Raw genomic sequence first — 23,361 nt, 5'->3', positions numbered from 1 at the left:
CGACACTTCGGCGACGCTCTTAATGGGCACGAAAATGGGTGGGTGGGTGGGAGGGAAGAACTTCTCTCTAGGATTCGAATTCTCTCTATGAGCTTGGATTCTTTCTGTAAAATTTTCGCATTCTCTCTCTAAAAGTGCCTCAAATTCAAATTCTGAAAAGTTAAATTGAAACCCTCTCAATTCAAACCCTGCCCCCAATTCTATTTCCACGTCACTTTACATTTTTTATTTTCATTTCCATATGGACTAGTCATATTTTGACACGTGACCCGTGTCAAAATGTTGTCAAACAATATTGTTAAAGTATCATTATCCATTTAATATATTTAATATATCTTGAACTATATTTTATGGGTAATGATACTTTGACAACGTTTTTTTGACAACATTTTAACATTATCTACGTGTCATTCTGTGATTGGTCCAAAATTACTCCACAATCAATAATAATAATCATAAACACTAACATGGACCAATCACATAATGACACGATGATGTTAAAATGTTGTAAAAAAAATATTGTTAAAGTATCATTATTCATATTTTATTGCAGATGTATATTATTAATGTGTTGTACCAATTGAAAAAGCTGCATCTTTGATTAAGTATAGAGATTAAAACGTAAGGAAGGATCAAGTAAAAAGCAAAAAACAAAGGCATCAATAGTTAATTTTAAACATTTATTATTTCATGAAACTAGCATTTATTGTGCATGTCGCAATCTAAATGTTCATGTTATTTTATGTCTAATTAAATTGTAATTAATAAATAATATTTTTATACATTGATATTATAATATAAATTTTATTAAAATATTATATAATTAATTAAATATGTCGGCAATCTATTATTTTAGAAATATTCTTTTTTTTACATTATTAAGTCAATTAAATAATTTAGTAAATTATATTGAATAACTCATTAGCTTTTATTTTTAATTTTGTAAAAAAAATTGCATTATCTTAAAGAAAAAATATTGGTAATTACATTTTTAGTAAATATTTAAATAGAATTTACAGGACCAGAATTGTTTTTGTATGCATTTACTAAACCATGTGATGTGCCTCCACAGCTTGCTTGCTGCCATATCTATGTACCACATGATTATGTAACAGTACTGTTTCTCATATACACAACAATTATGAAACTCCCAAACCTTTCAAACACAATCACACTGCCAGCTGCCACATGCCAATTATAGCCCCTTGTAATATTTTTTACTTTTCCACTCTCAAATCAAGCATTTTTTTTAACGCATTTAAATATTTTTCATTTATTTAATATTATTTTTATTTATTTTTTAGTTTTTTTTTCTTAAAATAATATAAAAATTTATATTTTTTAAATCATTTTATCTGTATAATTTATGTCAAATAAATATAAAAGTGTGTGATGTGTATTTTTTTCTTCGTTCAACCATTTACTTTTACTCATGTCATCTTTTTCCAACAACAGTACCACATTTTATTTTTCACACAAAAACCATCAATTTTTGGTCATATACTTGATTAGTATTTAGGAGGAAGAGGGCTTTAAGGTAAATTGACACTAAGGAATCATTCTGATATCATCTTCAAAAGCTTGCAGTGGCGCACTACACGTCTCTCTCCACATCTCTGCTCACTCGCTTCTTAAATCTAGGAAAATTCCAGTTCCTGGTCAGAATCAAAATGCCCTTTCTTAGAGGTTTTAGATTTAATCTCTTTTTGGTGTATCTCTTTGCTACTTGGGTTCAAATCCAAACCAAGGTGGAAAGTGACCAATACAAAGTTGGAGATCTAGATTCCTGGGGGATCCCCACTTCATCAAATTCACGAGTCTATGACAAATGGTCCAAATATCACAACCTCAAGATCGGTGATTCCCTCTGTAAGTTCTTCCTTCATATCCAGTACTCCCCATCTTTGCAAAAGCTTTGCCAATTCAACACTAATATGTCGAATATGTGCAGTGTTTCTGTACCCACCAAGCCAAGATTCATTGATTCAAGTGACAGAGGAGTCCTACAACAGCTGCAACCTTAAAGATCCAATCTTGTACATGAACAATGGGAACTCGTTGTTCAACATTACATCAGTAGGGGAGTTTTACTTCACCAGTGCAGAGTTTGGTCATTGCCAAAAGCATCAAAAGCTTCACATAACTGTGGGAGTTGGAGGAAACACCGACACACTTTCTCCGTCTTCACTGCCTCAATCCGCAACTTCTTACCCAACTGCTTTTGGCGACATTCCCATGTCTCCTTCTAGTACCTCTTCACCTCACCCAAATTTCAATTTTTCACTCATAGTTATTGGGTTCTTCCTATGTGCTCTCTTCCCGACCCTATTAAGATAATTGCAAACATACTGATTTTGTGTTCTTTTTATATTTCCTAATGCATGCAACCCTTGATATGTATATTTTTTTTTCAGTTTTAATTTATTACTCTTTGCCATTGTAAGAGTGGATCAAATGGTTCCTTAAAATTAATAAATTCGTATACAATTTATTAGATTTCATAATCTTTACTCATTTTTAATATCTTATTGTAATTGTTTCATCATTATAATTATGTTATAATCTTAACATGGATTTGGATGGCATTGCCAATTATAAAATATTAGATGTTCGATTTTGATTTTGTCTATAACCAAATAGTGGGTTTTGCGACGATGTGGGAAATAAGAACGTGATAAAGAATACATAGTATATAAAAGAAATTAAGGAAACAAGGGAAATATAGTTTTAGCATGTGACATGAGTTATATCTCTTATAAAATTTAATAGTATATACGAGCTCTTAATGTCGCTTCTCTTTAGAAGTCAGACATTTTCATCATTATTTTTCTCATTGCATGTCTTGATTAGATATTGTTCCAATAGCATTTCTTGTTGTAGATTAAGAGGTAAAAGGTGTTTCCTTTTGTGTACCTTGAATCCACAGGTACCGATGCAAGACCAAGAAATCACCCAACCTCATGCATATAGTCACAATACTATTCACAATAGTATTGTTAAAACTAACTTGAACATAAATAGTTTCCTTTTGATATTTTAAGAGTATGATTACGCGAACCAATACGTACATTTTTACGCGAACCTGTTTTAGGTATAGATTTTGCCATATTTTATTATTTCAATATTTCATTAAAAAAACAAGAAGATATAGGGTATGGAGATATCCATTTCATGTAAAAAACATATTGATGGCAAACTTATAGCCAAGGCTCCAACCACTAGAAGTATGAACAAACTCCTTCAAGAAGAACCATTCGTAGAAGGAGAAACAAAGGTGTGTTTCACTTGGGCCATCATGGAAGAAGAAGGAATAGTGTATGATTTAGGCCTTTTATTCGACCATGCAATGTAGGTTTGATTAAGGCCTGTATTAAGACCTAAGTAACATAAGATTTTCCCTAAGTTAGATATTCAAACCAAGTGGAAAGTATGTGTCATGTGTCATGTTTCCATTGGAGAGGATTTCCTTTTAAAAAAGTAGCCACATGGTACCTTAGGAGTGGAAAATTTTTCTTTTTGGTAGTGGCCACATGTCCCTCCACCATTGGAGAGGATTTTCTTTTAGTAATGGCCACATGGAACTTTAAGAATGGATAAGATTGTGCTTTGTGAGTAGCCACATGTCCTCCCATCATTGGAGAGGATTTGTGGACACTTGTCCACTCTTTAGAAGACCTCATTTTTGGTCAATGAGAACAAAGGTGGGAGATCATGATTTTAGGGTTAGAAGGAGACACCTTGACTTATAAATAGAGGTGTCTCCACCTTTGTATTTGATCTTGGAATTTAGTAATGTTATTGATAGCAACCTCCTTGGCTAGGTTGGGCCAAGGCTAGGAGATGTGCACAGAGAGGTGTTTCCTTGGATGAATGGTGCGGAAATGTGATGGTAAATGGTTCAAAGATGATGAGATAAGGTGTGGATAGGGTATAAGCTCATGGTATCTAGGAGATGTGGTGGTGGTGATGTAGTGTTTGGTGGCTCCAAGAGAGGTTAGGTCAACTCAAGGAGGAAGGTGATGAGAGGGGCCTCATGGATTGCTCTAGTCTTGATCTAAGATGAGTAGTATGACAAAAAATGGACAGCATAACATTACTCAACATCAAAGATGAAATACAAGGGTGGAGACACCTCTATAGGCTAAGGGTGTCTTCTTCTAACCCTAAAAGCATGATCTCCTACCTTTGCTCTCATTGGCAAAAAATGAAGCCTTCTAAGGAATGGACAACTGTCAAAAAATCCTCTCCAATGATGGGAGGACATGTGGTCACTCACAAAACACAATCCTCTTCGTTCCTAGAGTGCCATGTGGCCACTACTAAAAACAAATAATCTCCAGTGGTGGAGGGACATGTGGTCACTACCAAAAGGAAATCCTCTCCACTCTTAGGGTGTCATTTGGCCACTTCTAAAAAGCAAATCCTCTCCAATGGATGCATGACACATGGCACACACTTTCCACTTGGCTTGGATGTCTAACTTAAAGAAAATCCTATGTTACTTAGGCCTTGATACAAGCCTTAAACAAACCTACATTACATGGTTGAATACAATGGCCTAGATATCCTACACTACTCTTCAATACATGCTTCATGATGGCTCTAAAGGTGGCCCACAAGTTAGAGTTGATGTCATATTTTTGGATGGCTTCCACTCTTTTGAAAGTGCTTGACCATGGCTAGGTGATTTGCCATCATTCCCTCCCTCTTGAAAAAGATATGCCCTCAAATCTTCAACATGGAATAAGGCAAACTTCCTTATCTTCTTTGGAGTTTTGTATGCTTCTTCACTAGGGTCAAATACCCATTTTATAACACAAGTTAGAACAAATGTTATAATAGTGAGTAAATGAAGAATCTAGCTCCCAACAATGATACACCTTAAATCAAATGAATGATCAAGAGTAGGAGCATCTTTGAAGCTTTTATTTATCTTGTGTTAGATGTATATGTTTGAAAGACTATCCATTCCAACAAAAGAGTTAATTTTTAGGGATATGTCATCATACCCTCCCTTTTGAAAAGAAATTATCCTCAAATCTTCATGTTCTTTTATGACAAAAACATTTTTCTTATTATTGGTTAATTTGTGTATCTTTCCACCAGGACCAAAGATCCATATGCAAGTGTCATCAAACACAAAACTAATAATCTTATGGGCCACAAGCAATATGTATCTAGATGAAAGATTTAAAGAAGACGTTATGCTAATTTCAAGAGAATTTACTTGAAAATTTGAAGGTTTACTCCACAAAATTGTTTGTTTTTACTTTGAATTAATTGTATCCTAGAAGGTAACATCAACTCAAAGTTTGATTTGGAAAAATTTAAGGAGTTAAAAATAATGAGAAGTGAAAAAGAAGTTGAAAAATTTCAAAAGTAAAAGTTGGAGTTATGAAAGATGGTTAGATGTATTGAGAAAAGTGCAAGGATTAGAAAACTACCTTCATGATCTTAGTCTCAACCTTGATTGTGGGAATGGTAGGGGGTTTTAGTAATTCTTTCTCTTCTTCTCTTATCTCAATCTCTTCCTTTTCTCTCTTTTATTTCTCATTCATTTCTTTTATCTTTTTTCTCTTCATACTCTCTTCTTCTTTCATCCTCCTTTTTCTCTCTTCTTACTTGTTCCTCTTTCTCTCTTTGTCATTTCTCTCTTTTCTCATACTCCTCATTCTCTCTTTGTTCTTTCTTCCTTCTTTTGTGTTCCTCTCTTCTTCTCTTAATCTTCCTTAAATCCTTTTGGACTTTTTCTTGTTTATCATTAAGAATTCTAAGCTTTTCTTCTAAGGTAGCAAAACATTGTTTTCTTTCAACTCTTTCTTTCTTTTATATCTCTCTCATTTGTTCATCTTTTCTTCTTTGAATCTCTCTTTTTCTCTTGTTCATGCTCTCAAGTCACACCAATCTTTAATTGGAGATTTTCTACCTTTCTCAACCATAGATTATCTTTGATTCCACCATTGACTTGCATGTCCTACAACCCTAAAAATGCATAAACTAAGTATATGATATTTATCATGCCTAACTAGGAATGGATAAATTCATACATACCTTAGGTACAATAGTTTTATATACGGACTTTTGTCCATATGTAAGCCGTATGTAACCAAGCGTTATATACGGATTTTGGGCCTTATATAAGAATTTTGGTTGTATGTAATTCAATTTTTTCTTGTAGTGTACACATTGCTGATCATATTCTACACTTGAGGTGTATATTCTGAGGATCAGTGTCTACCTACAATCAAGAGGATTGTGTTCCATGTTGTTATGAGCTAAGAAGAGAACGTGTGTGTTCTGCATATTAGCGTTGGGATTGCTCTAAGGTTACAAAAAGTTGGGACTACTTTATGGGTTGTGAGATTGTGAGGTGATTCACATCTTGTACTATAAGGGATATTAAGTTGGGGAAGGAGAGTGCATTGAGAGGGGAGCTCTCTTTATTCTTGCTTGTATAACTCTATCATTATAGTGGTTCCCTTCAACTAAGGTTGTTGAGGGAAGACTGCATGTAAGTTTAACCAAACCAATATAAATCTTTGTGTTGATCTCTCTCTTCCTTTTCTTTTATTGTTGTTCATATACTTATTATATTGCATTCCAATAAACCTTAAAGATTTTGAAAAGCTTTTGAAAAGAACTGGGCTAACCAATTCACCCCCCTCTTGGTTGAGATAATTGACATCACTTTTTCTACACTTCGTTTTCCATCACTTATCAAGACCGTTTTCTCAAGTCTAAAGAAGAACTAACCCCTGAGAATAACTCTGATACCAACTTAAATACAAGGAAACATTATGAAGGGGAAGAGGGGGTTTGAATAGTGTTTCAAGACTTTTCTTAAGAACATTATTTAATAAATATAGCAAGTGTTAGTTAAATTGCAGTAGTAGTTAAATGCTTATGTTTTCAAGCAAGCATTTAGGAAAACTATTTTCTAAACAAGAAAAGCAATAACACAAGTATTTTATATTGGTTCACTCAATCCTGAGCTACGCCCAATCTCCCATAAGAACTATTAAGGGGTTTCACTAATCTTATCCAAGATTACAAACGAGTATCAACCATTCCTAGTATACACCGAGTATTATCAACCACTCCTGGTTCCCAAGTATTATAAATCACTCTTGGTTCCCCTAGTCAATCCTGACTAGTCTGAGTTTAACCACTCTTGGTATCAACCCTAGACAACCGTCTAGAATGTTTAACTCTCCTCAATTAAATAATACAAGTGTTTTAATTCTCTTCAAAATATCCAAACATAATTAGTATTTGTTTACGAGTACAGATTTGAGTAACTCTTAGTGAAAGGATAAGTATAATACAATGAAATATGAGAACTTGTGAAGTTCTTTCTTTTGTTCTATGAATACGCTCAAACGACGTAAGCTTATAGAGAGAATAACAATATAACAATACACTGATAGCAAAAGTTATTGTATTCTTTTGTGTGAGTCCTCCTTATATAGTTTTTTTCGAGAGATGAACGTTACTTTGAGAGAGTTGACCTTCTTGAGAATTGTCGCAACCGGAATCGCGACGGGACGATGATCCAAAAAAGAAACGGGTTTCGAAAAAGAGATTTGGAGTCGCCACCATAGTTTATTCTGGAAAACTACGGAAAAACCAAAAACTGATAAGGCATGGTCTACGAAAATGAGATTTTGGGTTCAGGAGTCGGTTACTTGTAGGGAAGGTATTAGCACCCTACAATGCCCGCCCGAAGGCAGTACCTTTAACTAAATACGCGAATATGATGTGATTTTTAAAATGTTTAATTATCCCCTAAAATAAAACTCTAAAGAAACAAAATATATTTTTTAGTTTTTTTGGGCCCGACAAGGATTAACCTTGCTCCTACGTATTCTCATTCAAAATGAGAAATGAGGGTTACGTAGTTCTGGCTTAAACGATTGTTTGTTGTTTGAAAAAGTAGATGTTTTTAATTTTTTTTTTTGAAGATTTTATGTACTTTTGGTATTTTTGAGAAAAAAGAAGGTAATGAGTACTAGGCCGACGCAGACGGTCACACAAACACTCATACCATTATTTAAAATTTTTGATATTGAGGATATTAAGTACTAGGCTGATGTGGACGATCGCACGAGCACCCATATCCTCATTTAATATTACGTAAATAAGAGAGAAAGGTATTGAACACTAGGACGATGCGGGCGATCACACGAGTGTTCAACCTTTAAAACGTATTTTTTGTAATTTTTATATAAGAAAGGAGAAGAGATTTTTAGCACAAGGATGACGCGAGCGGTCACACGTGTGCTTAACCTTTAAAACGTATTTTTGTAATATTTTATAAGAAAGAAGAAGAGGTTTTTAGCACAAGGACGACGCGAGCGGTCACACGTGTGTTTAAACCTTTAAAATGTATTTTTGTAATTTTTTATAAGAAAGAAGAAGAGTTTTTTAGCACAAGGACGACGCGAGCGATCACACGTGTGCTTAAACCTTTAAAATATTTTTATTCTATTTTAGAAAAGAAGAAGAAAAGGTTTTAGCACAAGGACGATGCGTGTGATCACACATGTGCCTAAACCTTCAAAATATTTTATTATTTTTTTTAGAAAAGAAGAAGAAAAGGTTTTAGCACAAGGACGATGCGTGGGATCACACATGTGCCTAAACCTTTAAAATATTTTATTGGTTTTTTTTTAGAAAAGAAGAAGAAAAGGTTTTAGCACAAGGACCATGCGTGCGATCACATATGTGCCTAAACCTTTAAAATATTTTAGTAAATTTTGTATATATATATATATATATATATAAATATTTTTTTTTATGTATTATTAAATATGTATTTTAAAATAAATAGATATTTAGAATAAATAAATAAAATAAAATAAAAACAATAAAAAACAATAACAACAATAAAAATAATAAAATAAAAAAACAAATAGAATAAGATAAATAAGGGAACAAAATAAAATAAATAAAGAAAAGCAAATAAATAAATAAGTAATAAAAATAAAACAAATAGTGCGGGGTGCCCAAATGAGAAAATGGGGTGTCTAAACTAATTTTCCTTTTATAAACAGATGGGGCCTAAACCCAAACTGAAAGGGGGTGAGGAAGTGAGAATAGGGGGTACAACAAGAAAAGAAATTTTATTTCCTTTGTTTTTATTTTTTAGGAAAGAGATGGGTCTGGGCCCAGGCCCAAGGAATGTATTGAAGTGCGCGGATGAGGAATGGGAGTGTGCGAAGGGGAAAGGCTTTCTATTATATTTATTTTTCATTTTTTATCTATTATTATTTAAAAAAAAAGAAACAAACTGGGCCAAAAACAGGTCCAAGGCCTTTTCGTTCTTTAGCAGCTCAGGAAACCCTTAGGGGTTCTCCCATTCTCTGCGCCACTTCACTCAAATGAGACCAAGGGTCTCTTTCTCTCTGAGTGAGGAAGACCAGAGGCGCTCACCTCCACCCAAACGGCCACCGCGCCATCACCCTCTACCGGTCTTGGCGTCGACGGCGACCTTAGGCGCCACCGGAACCACTGCCGACCGCGGCGCCACTGCCTTCTCTCTCTCGTTTCTCTCGCACTAGCCTAGGGTTGAGGCTTTTCCACCTTGGGCACCGCCTGCCGCCGCTTCTCTTCCGTCGTCGTAATGAGTCGCGGCCACAGAAACGCCCCCCAAGCCCTAAAATCGTGTCGTTCGCCTTCATCGCAAGCGCCACCAGGACCGCCAACCCCCATGACCGTCGCGACAACGCCCTCGTCTCCTCCATCATCGTGCCACCGGGTTCCCCCTCAACAGCCCAGGCCGCAGGAACTGAACGTCGTCGCGCCATTAATAGCGGCCAAGCCCTGCTTCCCCACCTCTGTCGCATATACACCACTACTTCTTCGAACCAGCCACTGCGCCACCACCTTCTACTAGTCTCGGCGTCGCCAGCGACACCACACTCCACCGGAGCTACCGCCGGTCGCGGCGTCCCAGCCCTCTCTTTCTCTTCTCGTGAACGACAAAAACACACTCCCTGGGATGAGTTCTTCCTGATCCCACCGAGACCAGCCGCTGCCGGTGCACTGACGCCTCCTTCCCCCAACCGACCACCGTCTACAGCTCCTTTTGTGCTAGGGTTGATTGATTAAACCAAACAACATAGTGTACGGTGAAATAATTGCTTGGTATTTCCTTTTGATGTGGTTGTGGTTAAAGATTATGAGAAGTTGGTTCATGACATGCTGGAATCTTTTTTTTTAACAGGGGGAATTTGAAATAGGAAGATGATGAATCTGGAAATAATGAGTCAGGCTTTTCTCTTGCAGGAACATGGCCATAGGGGTTTTCACGGAGTAAGTCAAGGTTGATGATGATCAAGGGGTTGTGTGCAGGGTTTTTTTTGAAAGTTGATTTGGTCTCTTCTGTTTGAATCATATATAGGAAATCAAAGAGTGAATATGGGAGGGCGATAGTACTGTTGGGTAAGGGTGGCTATCACTAATAAAAGACAAGAAATGCGTCTTAGAGGTTTCAGGTTGAAGAGGGAGAGTGATTATACATTGGACGATGACGACGAAAGGGATTCACACAACAATACATACTCAAACAGAGCAACATCAAGTATAAAATGAAGTATAATGCAGCAAGCTTACAATGACTACACGAGTGAGCAAGGTGTGCTTACCTCTTGGAGCTCTACTAGCTGTTGTTAGGTACATGAATCTGGTGATCCCTTCTCCTTCCTAGCCGACCTCTATCTTTCTTTTCGGGTGAAAATGCTGGATGCCCTCACGGAAACTGGATGATGATCGAAGATGAAGGTCCGAGAAGCAGTGCCAAATCCTCTTTTTACTCTCCCCTCTCCTCCTCCTTCTTCTCTGCTTTTTTTGTGTTGATGTACTGACCAAATCCGTATATCCAAATCGTCTCTGCCAATCTGTATATCCAAATCGTCTCTGCCAATCCGTATGTCCAAATCGTCTCTGCCAATCTGTATGCCAAAACCACTTCTGCCACCACTTTTGCTCTCTGCAGAAAATCGTTTCTGTCCCCTCTCGCTCCGCACACATTTTTTCTTTTTTCTTGTTAGTTATATTAATTATATTAAAATAAAATAAAATATAAAGAGGTAAAACAAAACAAAAATAAAAAGGAAATAATAAATAAAGGGGAGAATAAAATAAAATAAGATAATTTATATAAATAAAGATAGAATAAAAACAAAATAATAATAGATAACAAAAAATAAATAAATATAAAAAACGAAAATAAAAATAAAAATAAAATAAAATAAAAATAAAAATAAAAATAAATAAATAATAAAACATAGGAGAACAGTAAAGCCAAAAATCAATCCGGACGAAATTCGATATTGACAAGAATTAATGGCTTCTCATAGAAAGATATGTACTTTTTTATGCCCTAGGAAGAGCAGCATTACTTTCGCAATAAGAGCTTGTACAGGTATGGTATGACATAAAGCTTTAGGAAACATTCGAGGAGTTTCTTCCTGTTTCACAACTTCTTTCTGATTCACGTGCAGTGCTTTTGAGTAGATCTTGGTATTATTAATATTTTCACATATAAAGATAGAAAAAGCAAAATAGATAAGGTGCAATACGTACATGCATTTAATGATCTATACGTTGATAGAATGTTGAAGCATGATTCATAATATAAGCGTTTAGCGCGAGTCTAAGATTTTTTAAGTAGTGACAATTGATAAGATATATAGTGTTTATTGCTTCTTTCTCTAGACATGTATTTTGTCAAATATTGTTTAATCTTTTGTACTTCACATGTCATGATTTCTCTTATAAGTGTTTAATAAGAATGTACTTTGTCCAGACATTATATTCCACTGGAAACGATGTTTCGTTAAAAGTTGTTGGTTAAACTTTAAAACTCGATATGTTAGACAATTTATTCTCTTTAAATGATCTTGTCTTAATACTTGTTTGCTTTCCCTTGGTCTTTTTATATAGAACTTGATTGAGCTTGGATTCTGACTTTTCTGTTGATGAAATCTTTTATTTCATAATGTAATGGTCTTTGCATCATAGCTAATTAGTGAGGTATTTTAATCTATATGTATATTGATCACATGAGTCTAAAAAGGTTTTTAGTTTTGATTGAGAAAGTACTTTGATTGAATTTAGGAACTCTTATATGATTGAATGAGTTTTTGCTACCAATTAAGGATGTACTTTGATTATTATTAAAAAATTTAACAATAATTAGTCAAGAATGTACTTTGATTAATTAACTTTTAACTTGGTTAGGAGATAAAGGAATAGATTAAACACAATAGGATTTAATTGAGAATGTACTTTTGTTGAATTTATTATGAATAGTCTTAATATGTATTGCTTTTAATTGAGAATCTACTTTGGTTAGTAGTAAGATCGCTATCAAATTAATTAAGAATGTACTTTAATTAATTTAAATTCAAAAACAATAATCAATTTAACGATAATATAAATAATATATAGTTAATTGATGATGAATATAATTTGGAAAAGTAGTGAAATTAACATATTTTTAATATAATTGTTTCAAAGTCTTTTATTTGTCTTATACTTATATCAATCTTCAATATTAATTTCATTAGAATAGATTTTTACTTTTATCTTTTAATATTTGCATTGTGGTTTGTTAACTCTATGAATAGGATTTTATAAAAATCAATTATTAAAAAAAAATTATATTAGTTAGAAGATGGCTCACAACTAACTTAATCTTATCTAATTTATTAACTACTAATTTAGCAATAATGAGATTGTCCAGTAGTAATATAATAAGTGGCCAACCACATATCAAATTTGACACTATTGCCACGTAATAATAAGAAAAATAAACTTTAGGTGCGTGAGAGCTTATCGATTTCTTAATATTAAAATGACAAGCTACTTAACAAATTTGAAAAACCACTTGGTTTCTTAATATTAAAATCCAAGTACATATTGAATAAAAATATTGAAATTATAAATTTAGCTTATTGGTCACTTAATATTAAAGTGAACTAAGACAAAAAAGGTGTAGGCGCGTTAGAGCTTCGATCACTACAAACTTTTTTACATGGTGGTCACTTGGCTTGGAGGATGTCACTAGATCAAACAACGAAAAGACCAGACTAGGTGGTGGTGTGCAGAACAACGGTAACAAAAGGTAGCTAGAAAAAGGATCATGATATTTTAACAACTTTTTGACAATGAGTCATGCGTCACTACTTCATTGGTCTGCTTGAATTTATTTTAAAAAAATATTTGAAGTGAACCAATCATAAAGTACCACGTATGCGTTGTCAAAAAGTTGTCAAAAACAATTGTTAAAAAAACATTTTTCCTAGAAAAAACCTAAGAATAAAGATGAAATTTTTTAAAAGGAACAATTTCCAAAATAAAACATAGTACCGGTGTAAAATGGGTTCACCGGATTGACAAATATGGTTTAATACCCAATTTTGTCCCCAGTTTGGTTGGCAAATCTCAATTTAGTCCCTCGTTAGAAAAGCATTTGAAATGGGTCCTTACTTGTAAATTTGTGAGTCAAATTAGTCCCTTCCGTTAAATATAACCAAACGGAGTTAATAGGATGATGATGTGGCAATAGTTAGTGGTTATGTGTGAAAATATAATTGTGTTCGTGCTTACATGTTGGTTAATTAGAGAAGAAAGAGTTTTGTTGTATAGGCCCAAAGCTCCTTCAGATTAGAAACTAGGGTTTTTCTTTTTTCTCTCTTGGGACAAAGTTTAGAGTCTCTTCTTCACTCCTAACCGTGGCAGCAGCCCTGCCTTCCATCAGCTCAACACTGTCGCGCATCCCACTGGCCAGCAAAACTGTCGCCGGCGACACCGATCGTCGTCAGAGTCACCGCCACCATTGTGCCAACCTCTCCTCTCTTGCCTCTCTTCGCACGCGAGAGAAGTACTCACGCCTCTCCGCGCTGCGCCCTCACCGTCGTGCTTCCCACCATTCTCCGCTGCCAGAGTCATCGCTGCAACTGCATCAAACGAGGTCGTCGTCGCCGGGATTGTCGCCGACAACGCTTGTTGCGGCCAGGGGAACCATCAGAGTTCCCCTTTCTTTTCTTCCAAACATTAGGGTTTCTCTCCTCCTTTTCAACTCCGTAATGCTCACCAAGAGCGATGCAGACGCCACCCCGGTCTGCTCCTATCGGGTTCATCACCGGTCTACTCTTGGTTGGGGTTTCTCTCTTTACGGCGCTAGTGCCATTGGAGACTAAGCCCCTAGTCGCTGCCCACACCTCTACCGAGCTTGCAAGAGATTGATTTTTTTTCTCAATTTTTTTTCAGGTGCTAGACAGAATGGAGAGAAGAAGATGACGAGTTATGATAGTGGTCAGTGGTGATGGAGAATGTAGGTTGAGGGAATGGTAATAATGAACGTAACGGGGGTTATTGTTAATCTGTTTTTAGTGTGTTATGTTTTTGGTTGAAAGCAGGGGAAATAAGAGAAAAGTATGATAAGAAGGATAGGAATGGACATTCATGGAGGTGAAGATGGTGAAAAGGTGTTGGTAGTAGTTGTGAGTAGCAATATGGTTATGACGATGGTTGAATATGAGTTGTTATCTTGACTAAGAATGGAGAAATTGATTTTATAAAAACTCAATTTCTTAATAAAACATTTTCTTCTCTAATTAACCAACACGTAAGCATGCACACAATTATATTTTCACACATAACTATTAACTACTGTCAACCCATTAACTCCGTTTGATTATATTTAACGGAAGGGACTAATTTGACTTACAAATTTACAAGTAAGGACCCATTTCAAACACTTTTCTAACGATAAAGTAAATTTAAATTTGTCAACCAAACTGGAAACAAAATTGGATATTAAACCGACAAAAGTTAAACCAATAAGAGAGAAAACATAAACTCAATTTCTAATGTATTTAGAACACACGAGATTATGTGCACTTATAAAGAACACAAAGAGATAACCTAGCCCCAAAAACATTTAACCCAAAACATTTAACTCTACATAAAGCAAACGTACATAAAATCTACAAAATTAAGTAAATCCGTTCAAAAGTTTAGTAGTGATAGATTAAGTAAAGTAGTCATTAAGTTTAATAAATAGTACTTATTACAAAGTAGTTATCTGGTTTTCTTTGATATTTCTTATTTGACCCATGGTTTTTAAAAATTAATTTAGAAGCCTCACGTGTTTAGAAAACTTATTTTATTTATTGTATTATCAATAACTTACATGTTAGTTGTCGTTAATTTCACCAGGACACTTATAACGAATTAAATCTTAAAAATATATTGTTCCCTGTGATGATACTTTATATATATATATATATATATATATATATATATATATATATATATTACATTGAAGATGAGAAGAGAGAATTACACGTGGCTAGGCAATCCACAAGGTCAACAAATCAGTCAGTATGTAACGTGCCTGTACACAATTAATCAAAAAATGATATTATATACTCACATAGTAATTAATCAAAAACTAGCTCTATTTCTTTCGTCACCATCCAAATTGTATCTAAAAAATAACACGGCCTATCATATGCAAGCCATTAATCCCATACCCAACAAAACAATATCCCGTCAAGCAAAAAAATCAGAACATCAAAGCAAAACGTACAAGCAATCAGAAATAGAATGATGTTAAAGAATGCCAAAAAATTATTAAAAACAAAAACAAAAACAATCAAACAAAATCATCCTAATGCATCACGTAACCGGTGTCTTCTTCCTTGTCATCCATCTCCTTTTTGCATTCTCTATGGCTTCCTCCCTCATCTTCACAAGCTCATGAAAGCATTGTTGATACTGTGTTTCTATTGCTTCAAGCTCCAACTGCAGGTCGTCTGAAGGGTCTTTGTCAACTATAGTAAGAGAACCAGTGCTTGAGATGTCAAAGTTTTTAGATGGGCTGCAACATGAATTGATTAGAGAGCCTTCTGAGTTTTCTGAATGATTCTTTTGTCCATCCTCTTGTCCACTAAACCTGTCATCTGAATTGGAATTGAATACATCAAACCCCTCCCAGAATTCATCAAAAATAAAAATGTCGGGTTCCACATCTTTAGAATCTGAGGCAATCGTAATCCCACACTCTGCTGATATATCTGACATAACAGATTCTTGCTTCTCCTGATAAACTCCATCCACAGGCCCCGGACGAACTAGATCTTCATACATCGTCTTCATATCGTAATCACTTGATTGTAATGGCCAATCACAGCTCAACTGTTCATTCTGAACTTCTGAAGGGGCCCTGTAATGATCTGTCCCAGATGAGAGGTTCTCACACAAAGGCTTCCAGTTGGGCTCAAGCTTAACAATCATATCTTGTATTAGCTCTGCAATGACAGACACATCTTCATGTGTGAGTTCCAGATGTTCCACCATCTCCTCAGCAATGGAAATTGCTGTATCAGAATCGATGTAGAATGGAAAATGGATATTCCTTGCTCCACCTACATACATATATACTAAGTATTAACAACAGGCATATACCACACAGTAACAGGGGAACAGAAGATATCTCACCACGTGCATCTGCAATTCGCAGTGTAAGTGAAATTGTACTTTCAGCATTTTTCTCCCCTCTTAGCCTAAATTCGTTATTCTCAGTCATCTTCACAAGATCAAAAGTTGAAACCTGAGAAATTTCCTCAATTCTTCCCACAGACGAGCCTGGTGAGCTACGCCTGGAGTTAAAATCTATCTCCATGGGATGAGGCTTGCACACTGGTGGATTCATCAATTTGATATGAGGACTATTAGGCAGCTGCAGTATATCAGGATTGATCTCCTTTGCGTTTTCAGTCGCAAGGAATGGGTCTTTGAGTAGTTCACATGCCGACAGTCTCATTGATGCTGGAACTAGACATTTCTCTATGAATTGCTTCACTTCAGGATCATTTACTTTAGCAAGAGCAGCAGGCTTTATACCCTAGAAATAAAAATAAAAAACAAATTCATGAGTAATGACCAAAAAACAAGATAAACCAGTCATAAATAAAAAAATTAAAAAACGAGAAAAATAAAACAGACATGAAATATTTAACGAACTCCACTGAAAGCAGACTTACAGAGGAAACTTTCTTATATATCTGAGCTGGATTTTTACATTCACTGTACGGGTACTCGCAGGTGATCATTTCCAAGATGCACATACCAAAGGAATATATGTCAACAAGTTCATCGTAGTCCTCCTCATAAAGCTCTGGGGCCATGAACTCCGGTGTACCTGCACCAAGATTGAAAAAGGTTGCCATCTGTTTAATTTACAAGGCCTCATTGAGCAATAACCTCAGAAGTAGATCACAAGTAAATCTATTATATTACCGATGACACTACGGGCAGTAGGCTGTTGCATAACAATTGCCAATCCAAGATCTCCGATCTTAACAAGTCCACTATTCCCATTGACAAAAATATTGTCACATTTCAGATCCCTGTGAATGACAGGAGGAGTCTGACTGTGCAGAAAACACAAGCCACGGAGAATCTGCCGTGCCCAGTTCTTAATGGCTTTCATATCCACATTCTTATGCTTCTTACGGTACCTGTACAGGCAAGACACACATGAATAAGATAATCACAAAAGTAGGAAAGCACAAAAGCATAACCCCTGTACTTTTTAGAATACCAATGCATGCATTTTCAAACAAAAAACACATGTTTCAACGTGAACGAGTGATTAAGAAGAACATAGGGTTCCATCTTAATCAACTTAATAGCGGCAAATAATGTCATCAAAATCAACTCTATGAAACAGAAAATAAAACAGCTTATGGGGAGAATTCAGCTAACTTAGCTCATGAGAAAAAGAAAGCAAAAGGCTTGGTCCATTTCAGATTTAGAAAATCTATAACAGAAGAAGAAGAAAACCACATTTGAACGTAAATACCCTGGGCACACACCTCAAATTACACCTACCGGATAAGACACTATCTCAATGTAAATACGTGATTCAGATTGGTTTAGACACTTGTCTCGATCAAAGAATCACATTCAACAAACGACAGAGAGAATATCAAGAAAATCAATCCAACCAAACCCTAAAACCGAATGAGGCAGAACAATAAAAAGAACTAGTGTAGGAAAATAAGAAAACTGAACTGCCTCAAACTCCCGGAGGTGAACAACTCGGTGATCATGTTGACAGTGGCTGTGGTATCATCGATCCAATAATTGTACAGCTTGATGACATTGTCGTGCTTCAAGGTCTTGAGCAAGTGAACCTCCGAGTACAACTTCTCCAACTGCTGCGGCGTCTGCACAACGTCCTCCGCGCTGATCCTGTTCCATGCAACCTCGATTCCATCCACTTCGTCAAACGCTTTGTACCTGCCCCCGTTCAACAATCAAATAACAACAACATTCAAAGAATTCAATAACAAACCAACAAAATCCCCACAGAAATGAGTCGGAGAGAGATACATACACAGTCTTGAAGGCTCCTTTCCCCAGCACTTCATCATACTGAAAAATAAGAACGTCACGAAGATCGATCAAAGAAGCCAACAAATAAACAATGAAAGCAATGATAAGAAGGTAACGCACCCGCGCGTATCTGGAGGTGGGGTCTTTCTCGGTAACGTGGGAAGAGGCCATGGCGCGAAGATAGATAGATATAGAGAGAGAGAGAGAGAGAGAAAGAGATAGAGAGAGAGAGAGAGAAAGATAAGAGGTGAAATATCAAAGAGGATGAGGTTCGGAAAAGGCCTCGCAAGCGACGGCATAGGAATCGAACGGCGATCGGAATCGGTATTCGATGGAAGACATGCCGTGGAAGGATCGGAGAAGAAGAGCGAGAGGGTTGTGAAGGTTGTTGCTGCCGCTGCTGCGCTTAGTCATTGATCCACCCTCCCCCATGAGGCCTCTATCTGATCTGCATATCTTCACTCAAAATTCAACAACCCTAATTCTAATTCTAAACCTAATCCTAATTTTCAATACCCAATTCCAATTCAAACTATTTGAATCAATTTTGTCACAGAACACAACTTGGAAAGGAGATGCACGTTAATACCTGATGATTCTTCCTTATCTTTGCTCTGCTTTTCCTATCTTTTGGGGAACACGCTACACAACACGATACGATGCACTTTTTGAAACAACGATTTACATGATTTTATGCATTTAACGTTCAAGTAAATATTATAATCAATTTTTTTTAACCCTATCTTTCTATCATATATCTCATATTTCCCTTATCTTCTTTTTATCTGGCCCACCACGGCTTCCTATAAATTTCCATATTTTTATAGGATCCTTTTTATTTTTGTGGTTTCTACAATTTCAGTTTCATTCAGTTAAAACTTCAAGTTATTAGATAAGATAAACTTATACAAACATTTAATTCATTATAAATTTACTTTACGTTGTTAAGTTTAATGACTTTAATAAACAAATATTTCATTTTAAGCTTTAAAATTATATTACAAAGATTTTCTTAAATTACTATTTTTTTTTTTCTCTACTTCATTTAAGATAATTCTATTGTAGAAGAAAATGTTATTGAAAGAGATTAAAAAATAAGTGAATATATATATATATATATATATATATATATATATATATATTCTAATATTTTTTATTCAGTTACAATATAAAATCACTATAAGAGTAACACCAAAAATAACAAATTATATAAAAAGAAAGTTATATCATAATATTGTAAGATCCGAAAAAAAAAAATTAATAAGCGAGATTATTCTGGACAGTTATTAATAAAGGATAAAATACTTTATTTTATATCATAACATCTCCGGATAAATTAATAATAGAAAAAGTAAAAAATAAAATAAAATAATAATAATAATAATAATAATAATAATAAATAATATAAAAATAAAAAACAACATAATAGAAAAATATATTTTTATTTAATGGAAAACGAAAAATATATAATAAATAAAATAATTTTTTTCAAAAATATTATAAATTAAATAAAACAATTTTTTTTCAAATTTTTAAAATTTAATTCAACCAGAAAATACAATAACAAATAATAATGAAATAAAATAAATTCAATTTGTTTTTAACCAATTTCCTTAATCCAAGAATGTAAGATCCGAAAAAATAAGAGATATTGTAACGTTTCGATTTTTGAAATGTCATATGTTATTAAAAATTAGTAAAATTCAAAATTCATCCTAATGTGAAAAACGTATTTAAAAAAAAAACTTATCCAATTATATTATTTTGAGTAATAAAATGAGGAACTTCAATTATATTGTCTTAATTTATAAAACAAAAATAGATTTAATTGAATCCCAAAATTATTTCTCATCCTCTCGAATCAGTGAACATATGTAACATTATCTCCTCACGTTCATCGTTGATAGTTTCGTTCACAAACACACAAATTCAAACATATATATGAAATAAGCTACCGATAAAACAATCATAAAAAATAAATACATATATATATATATATATATATATATATATATAATCATTTATATTCACTTACACTATAAAAATCACTATAAAAATAACACAAAATAACAAATTATATAAAAAGAAAAAGTTATACAATAATATTATAAGATCCGAAAAAAAATTAATAAGGGAGATTATTCTAGGTAGTTATTAATAAAAGATAAAATACATCTAATTTCATCCGGATAAGTAATAAATTAATAAATAATAATAAATAGTTTAAAAATAAAAAACAGAATAATAATAAAATATATTTTTGTTTAATGGTAGGTAAAAAAGAAAATAAAAATATAACAAATAAAATAAAATAATTTTTTTAAAAAAATATATATAATAAATTAAATAAAACAAATTTTTTCCAAATTTTCAAACTTTAATTTAAAGCAAAGAAAAAATATAATAACAAATAATAATGAAATAAAATGAATCTTATTTGTTTTTAATCAATTTTGTCAACCCAAGAGCGAGTTCAAGGATTTTATACATATTTTTTCATAACAATTATAATAAATGTCTCAGAAATTATTTGATTTGACTGATTTTTGAAATATACTTTTATCAAGACTAATTATGTCCCTATATTATTCATTGTAAATTAATTTACAATTAAAACAAGATTACGATGATATTACGATTGTATAAATAAATATCCTATCTTAAAAAAAAGGACAAAAATATATAGAGACACAAAAATACATATATAGAGAGACATAGATAGAGAGAGGAGGAAAGTATAAAGGAGAATAAGTTCTTGCATAAAGGAGGATCTGCCAACGACAATTACTAAGAAAGAGATTGTTGGAGCACCGAAAGTTTGGAAGTTATATGAAAAGATAACTGTAAAGTTTGGAAGGTATGGTGTAAATGATGTATTGGTGTATTAAGGTTTATTCGATTAGCTCACTCATACTTATTTGTGTGTGTGACGATGATCGTATAATGTTTGTGCTATACGGGGGTAGATGCATATATGCTCGATCTCGGGTAGACGTGCGAGATGGGACAAACTTTCAACAGTGATCTTATAAAGTCTGTGGTTATTTATTTTAAGGAAGTTTTACAGATTTATGTATTTGCAAACATTTGAATTTGAATATTTGAGTTGCTAAAATTATTCTCCATTGCGAAATTTTAAATTTTGGCGCCTTTTAATGACACTCAGAAAATTAGGGCTGTTACATAATCTAGAGTAGTTAGTAACATGTCTTCTACAATATTAGATGATATAGATAGGTTGTTTGATTATGATTGGGCAAGTGTTGTCCACAATTTTTTGATTAAGAGTTTAAATAAGGAATCTATGATCATACATGAGCGTGAGATTTTGGACTCCATTGGCATTAGTGGAAATGTTGCATTGTTGCAGGTAAGAACATTATGATCTTTGTTTGGTATGTTTAAATTGTAAAAGAGTTATTGTTGATGATGGTTTAAATTGTTTTCGTAGCTTTGGGTCGTTGAACGTCTCTATTTAGCAGTTTCCGATCATGATGTTGTCTTCCCTAGAATCCTAAATTGCCTTCATGTATATTGAGGTCAAAGAAAATAGAGTTGTTGTTCCATAAAAAGGATGTAAGTAACTTGATATCTTTGGACGCATTAACTTTGGAACTAAATTTATTTTAGATGAACTAACTAAATATCTTTGGATGCATTAACTTGATATCTTTTGGATCATTTAGTTATTAAAAGAACTACATATTTTTTATGTCAATAGATATGGTGGGAGTGGTTCCTTCACGAGAAAGGCCATGGGAACCCAATTATATGTGGTGCCTTTCATTTGGATGAAGGGACAATGTCGTAAGAAGGTGTAGATGACGTTAGTGTGAGTTAGGAAGAATTTTTGATGAAGAAAGTAAACGACAACCAAAGGAAAATTGAAGAATTGAATATCCAGTTGAGGAGTTTGACTAAGAAGGTTGCTGTTATGAGATCCAGACCACAATGAAATGAGGCCCTTTTCTTTCAACATAGTAGTCCCTCTACAGATAATGAAAAAGATGAATCAGATGTAGCAACTGTAAGATCCGGGAAAAAATATAAATCTTAGAAATAAGGTAGTCTTGAGACTTTGGAATTTTTGTTGAGAAATTGTGTGATTGAGTGTAAAACTTTATTAGAACATAATTGTTATGTTATTTCTTTAGTTTTATTTATATTTTTGTATAGGGGCAAAAAAGTCTTTTACCTTTTATTAATTAAGTGTAAGAAATTAAAATAGGGGATGTAGAAAGTAAAAACATGCAAATTAAATAATGTGAGAATTTAATAAAATGATATTATATAAATCTTTTTTAATATTTATTTATTATTTTAAAAAGTAGTTGAAAGAAAATAGGGGATATAATCTTGACAATAAAAGAGATATAATTATTTGAAAAAAGATATTATTAGATACTATTAGATATTCTAAAAGATATTATTGGATATTGTTATATAGTTAATTAAAAGATATATTGATATATTATTATATATAATTAAATATTATGGCTATATAATAATAATACACATTATTGATAGACTTATCATAATTAATTATAATAAAAATATTAAGATAAAATATATTATATAAGGATTTATCAGAATTAATTAAGTTAAAGATAAATTTATTTTATTTTATCTATATCTTTTATCTTAGTTGGTTGCTATTACTCCTTATGGGCCTCTATTATAAATAAAGTACCCTATGTGTATACTTCACATAAGAAAAATTAATACCAAACATAGTTGTCACTGTATTAGACACCTCCTATCTATATAGAAACTCTAACCATTAAGAAATTAAAAAGAGAGAGAAAGAGAACGAGAGAAGAGAAACGTTCTTGGATATAGGACAAGGATTAACTGTAGAAAACGTTAGTGCAAAGGGAGATTTATTGTGATCCGTGGGGTGTAGATAAAGTCTTAGTATTGGCCAAGGTAAGGGGAGCTTATATTCTT

The 23,361-nt window shown here is 33.6% G+C and overlaps 1 protein-coding gene and 1 pseudogene across 2 annotated transcripts; one reads left to right on the top strand and one right to left on the bottom strand.

The window, feature by feature from the left end:
- Positions 1 to 1,587: 1,587 nt before the first annotated feature.
- Positions 1,588 to 2,496, top strand: LOC124847028 (early nodulin-like protein 8). Its single transcript, XM_047324416.2, has 2 exons — positions 1,588 to 1,869; positions 1,952 to 2,496. The coding sequence occupies exons 1-2, from the start codon at positions 1,671 to 1,673 to the stop codon at positions 2,335 to 2,337; spliced, it is 585 nt and encodes a 194-aa protein (XP_047180372.1). The 5' UTR covers positions 1,588 to 1,670; the 3' UTR covers positions 2,338 to 2,496.
- Positions 2,497 to 15,452: 12,956 nt separating this feature from the next.
- Positions 15,453 to 19,089, bottom strand: LOC124847025 (putative serine/threonine-protein kinase WNK10; annotated as a pseudogene). The gene is made up of 7 exons (XR_015780762.1): positions 18,535 to 19,089; positions 18,416 to 18,453; positions 18,091 to 18,318; positions 17,314 to 17,534; positions 17,058 to 17,215; positions 16,513 to 16,918; positions 15,453 to 16,439 (listed from the first exon to the last, which is right to left on the bottom strand). The product of XR_015780762.1 is annotated as a putative serine/threonine-protein kinase WNK10 (transcript).
- Positions 19,090 to 23,361: the final 4,272 nt, after the last annotated feature.

Source organism: Vigna umbellata, chromosome 7 (assembly GCF_029865625.1).
Source record: "Vigna umbellata cultivar VRB3 chromosome 7, Vumbellata_1.0, whole genome shotgun sequence".
NCBI lineage: Eukaryota > Viridiplantae > Streptophyta > Magnoliopsida > Fabales > Fabaceae > Vigna > Vigna umbellata.
Note: the sequence above shows the minus strand (reverse complement) of the source record. Positions and strands in the feature narration are given on the sequence as shown.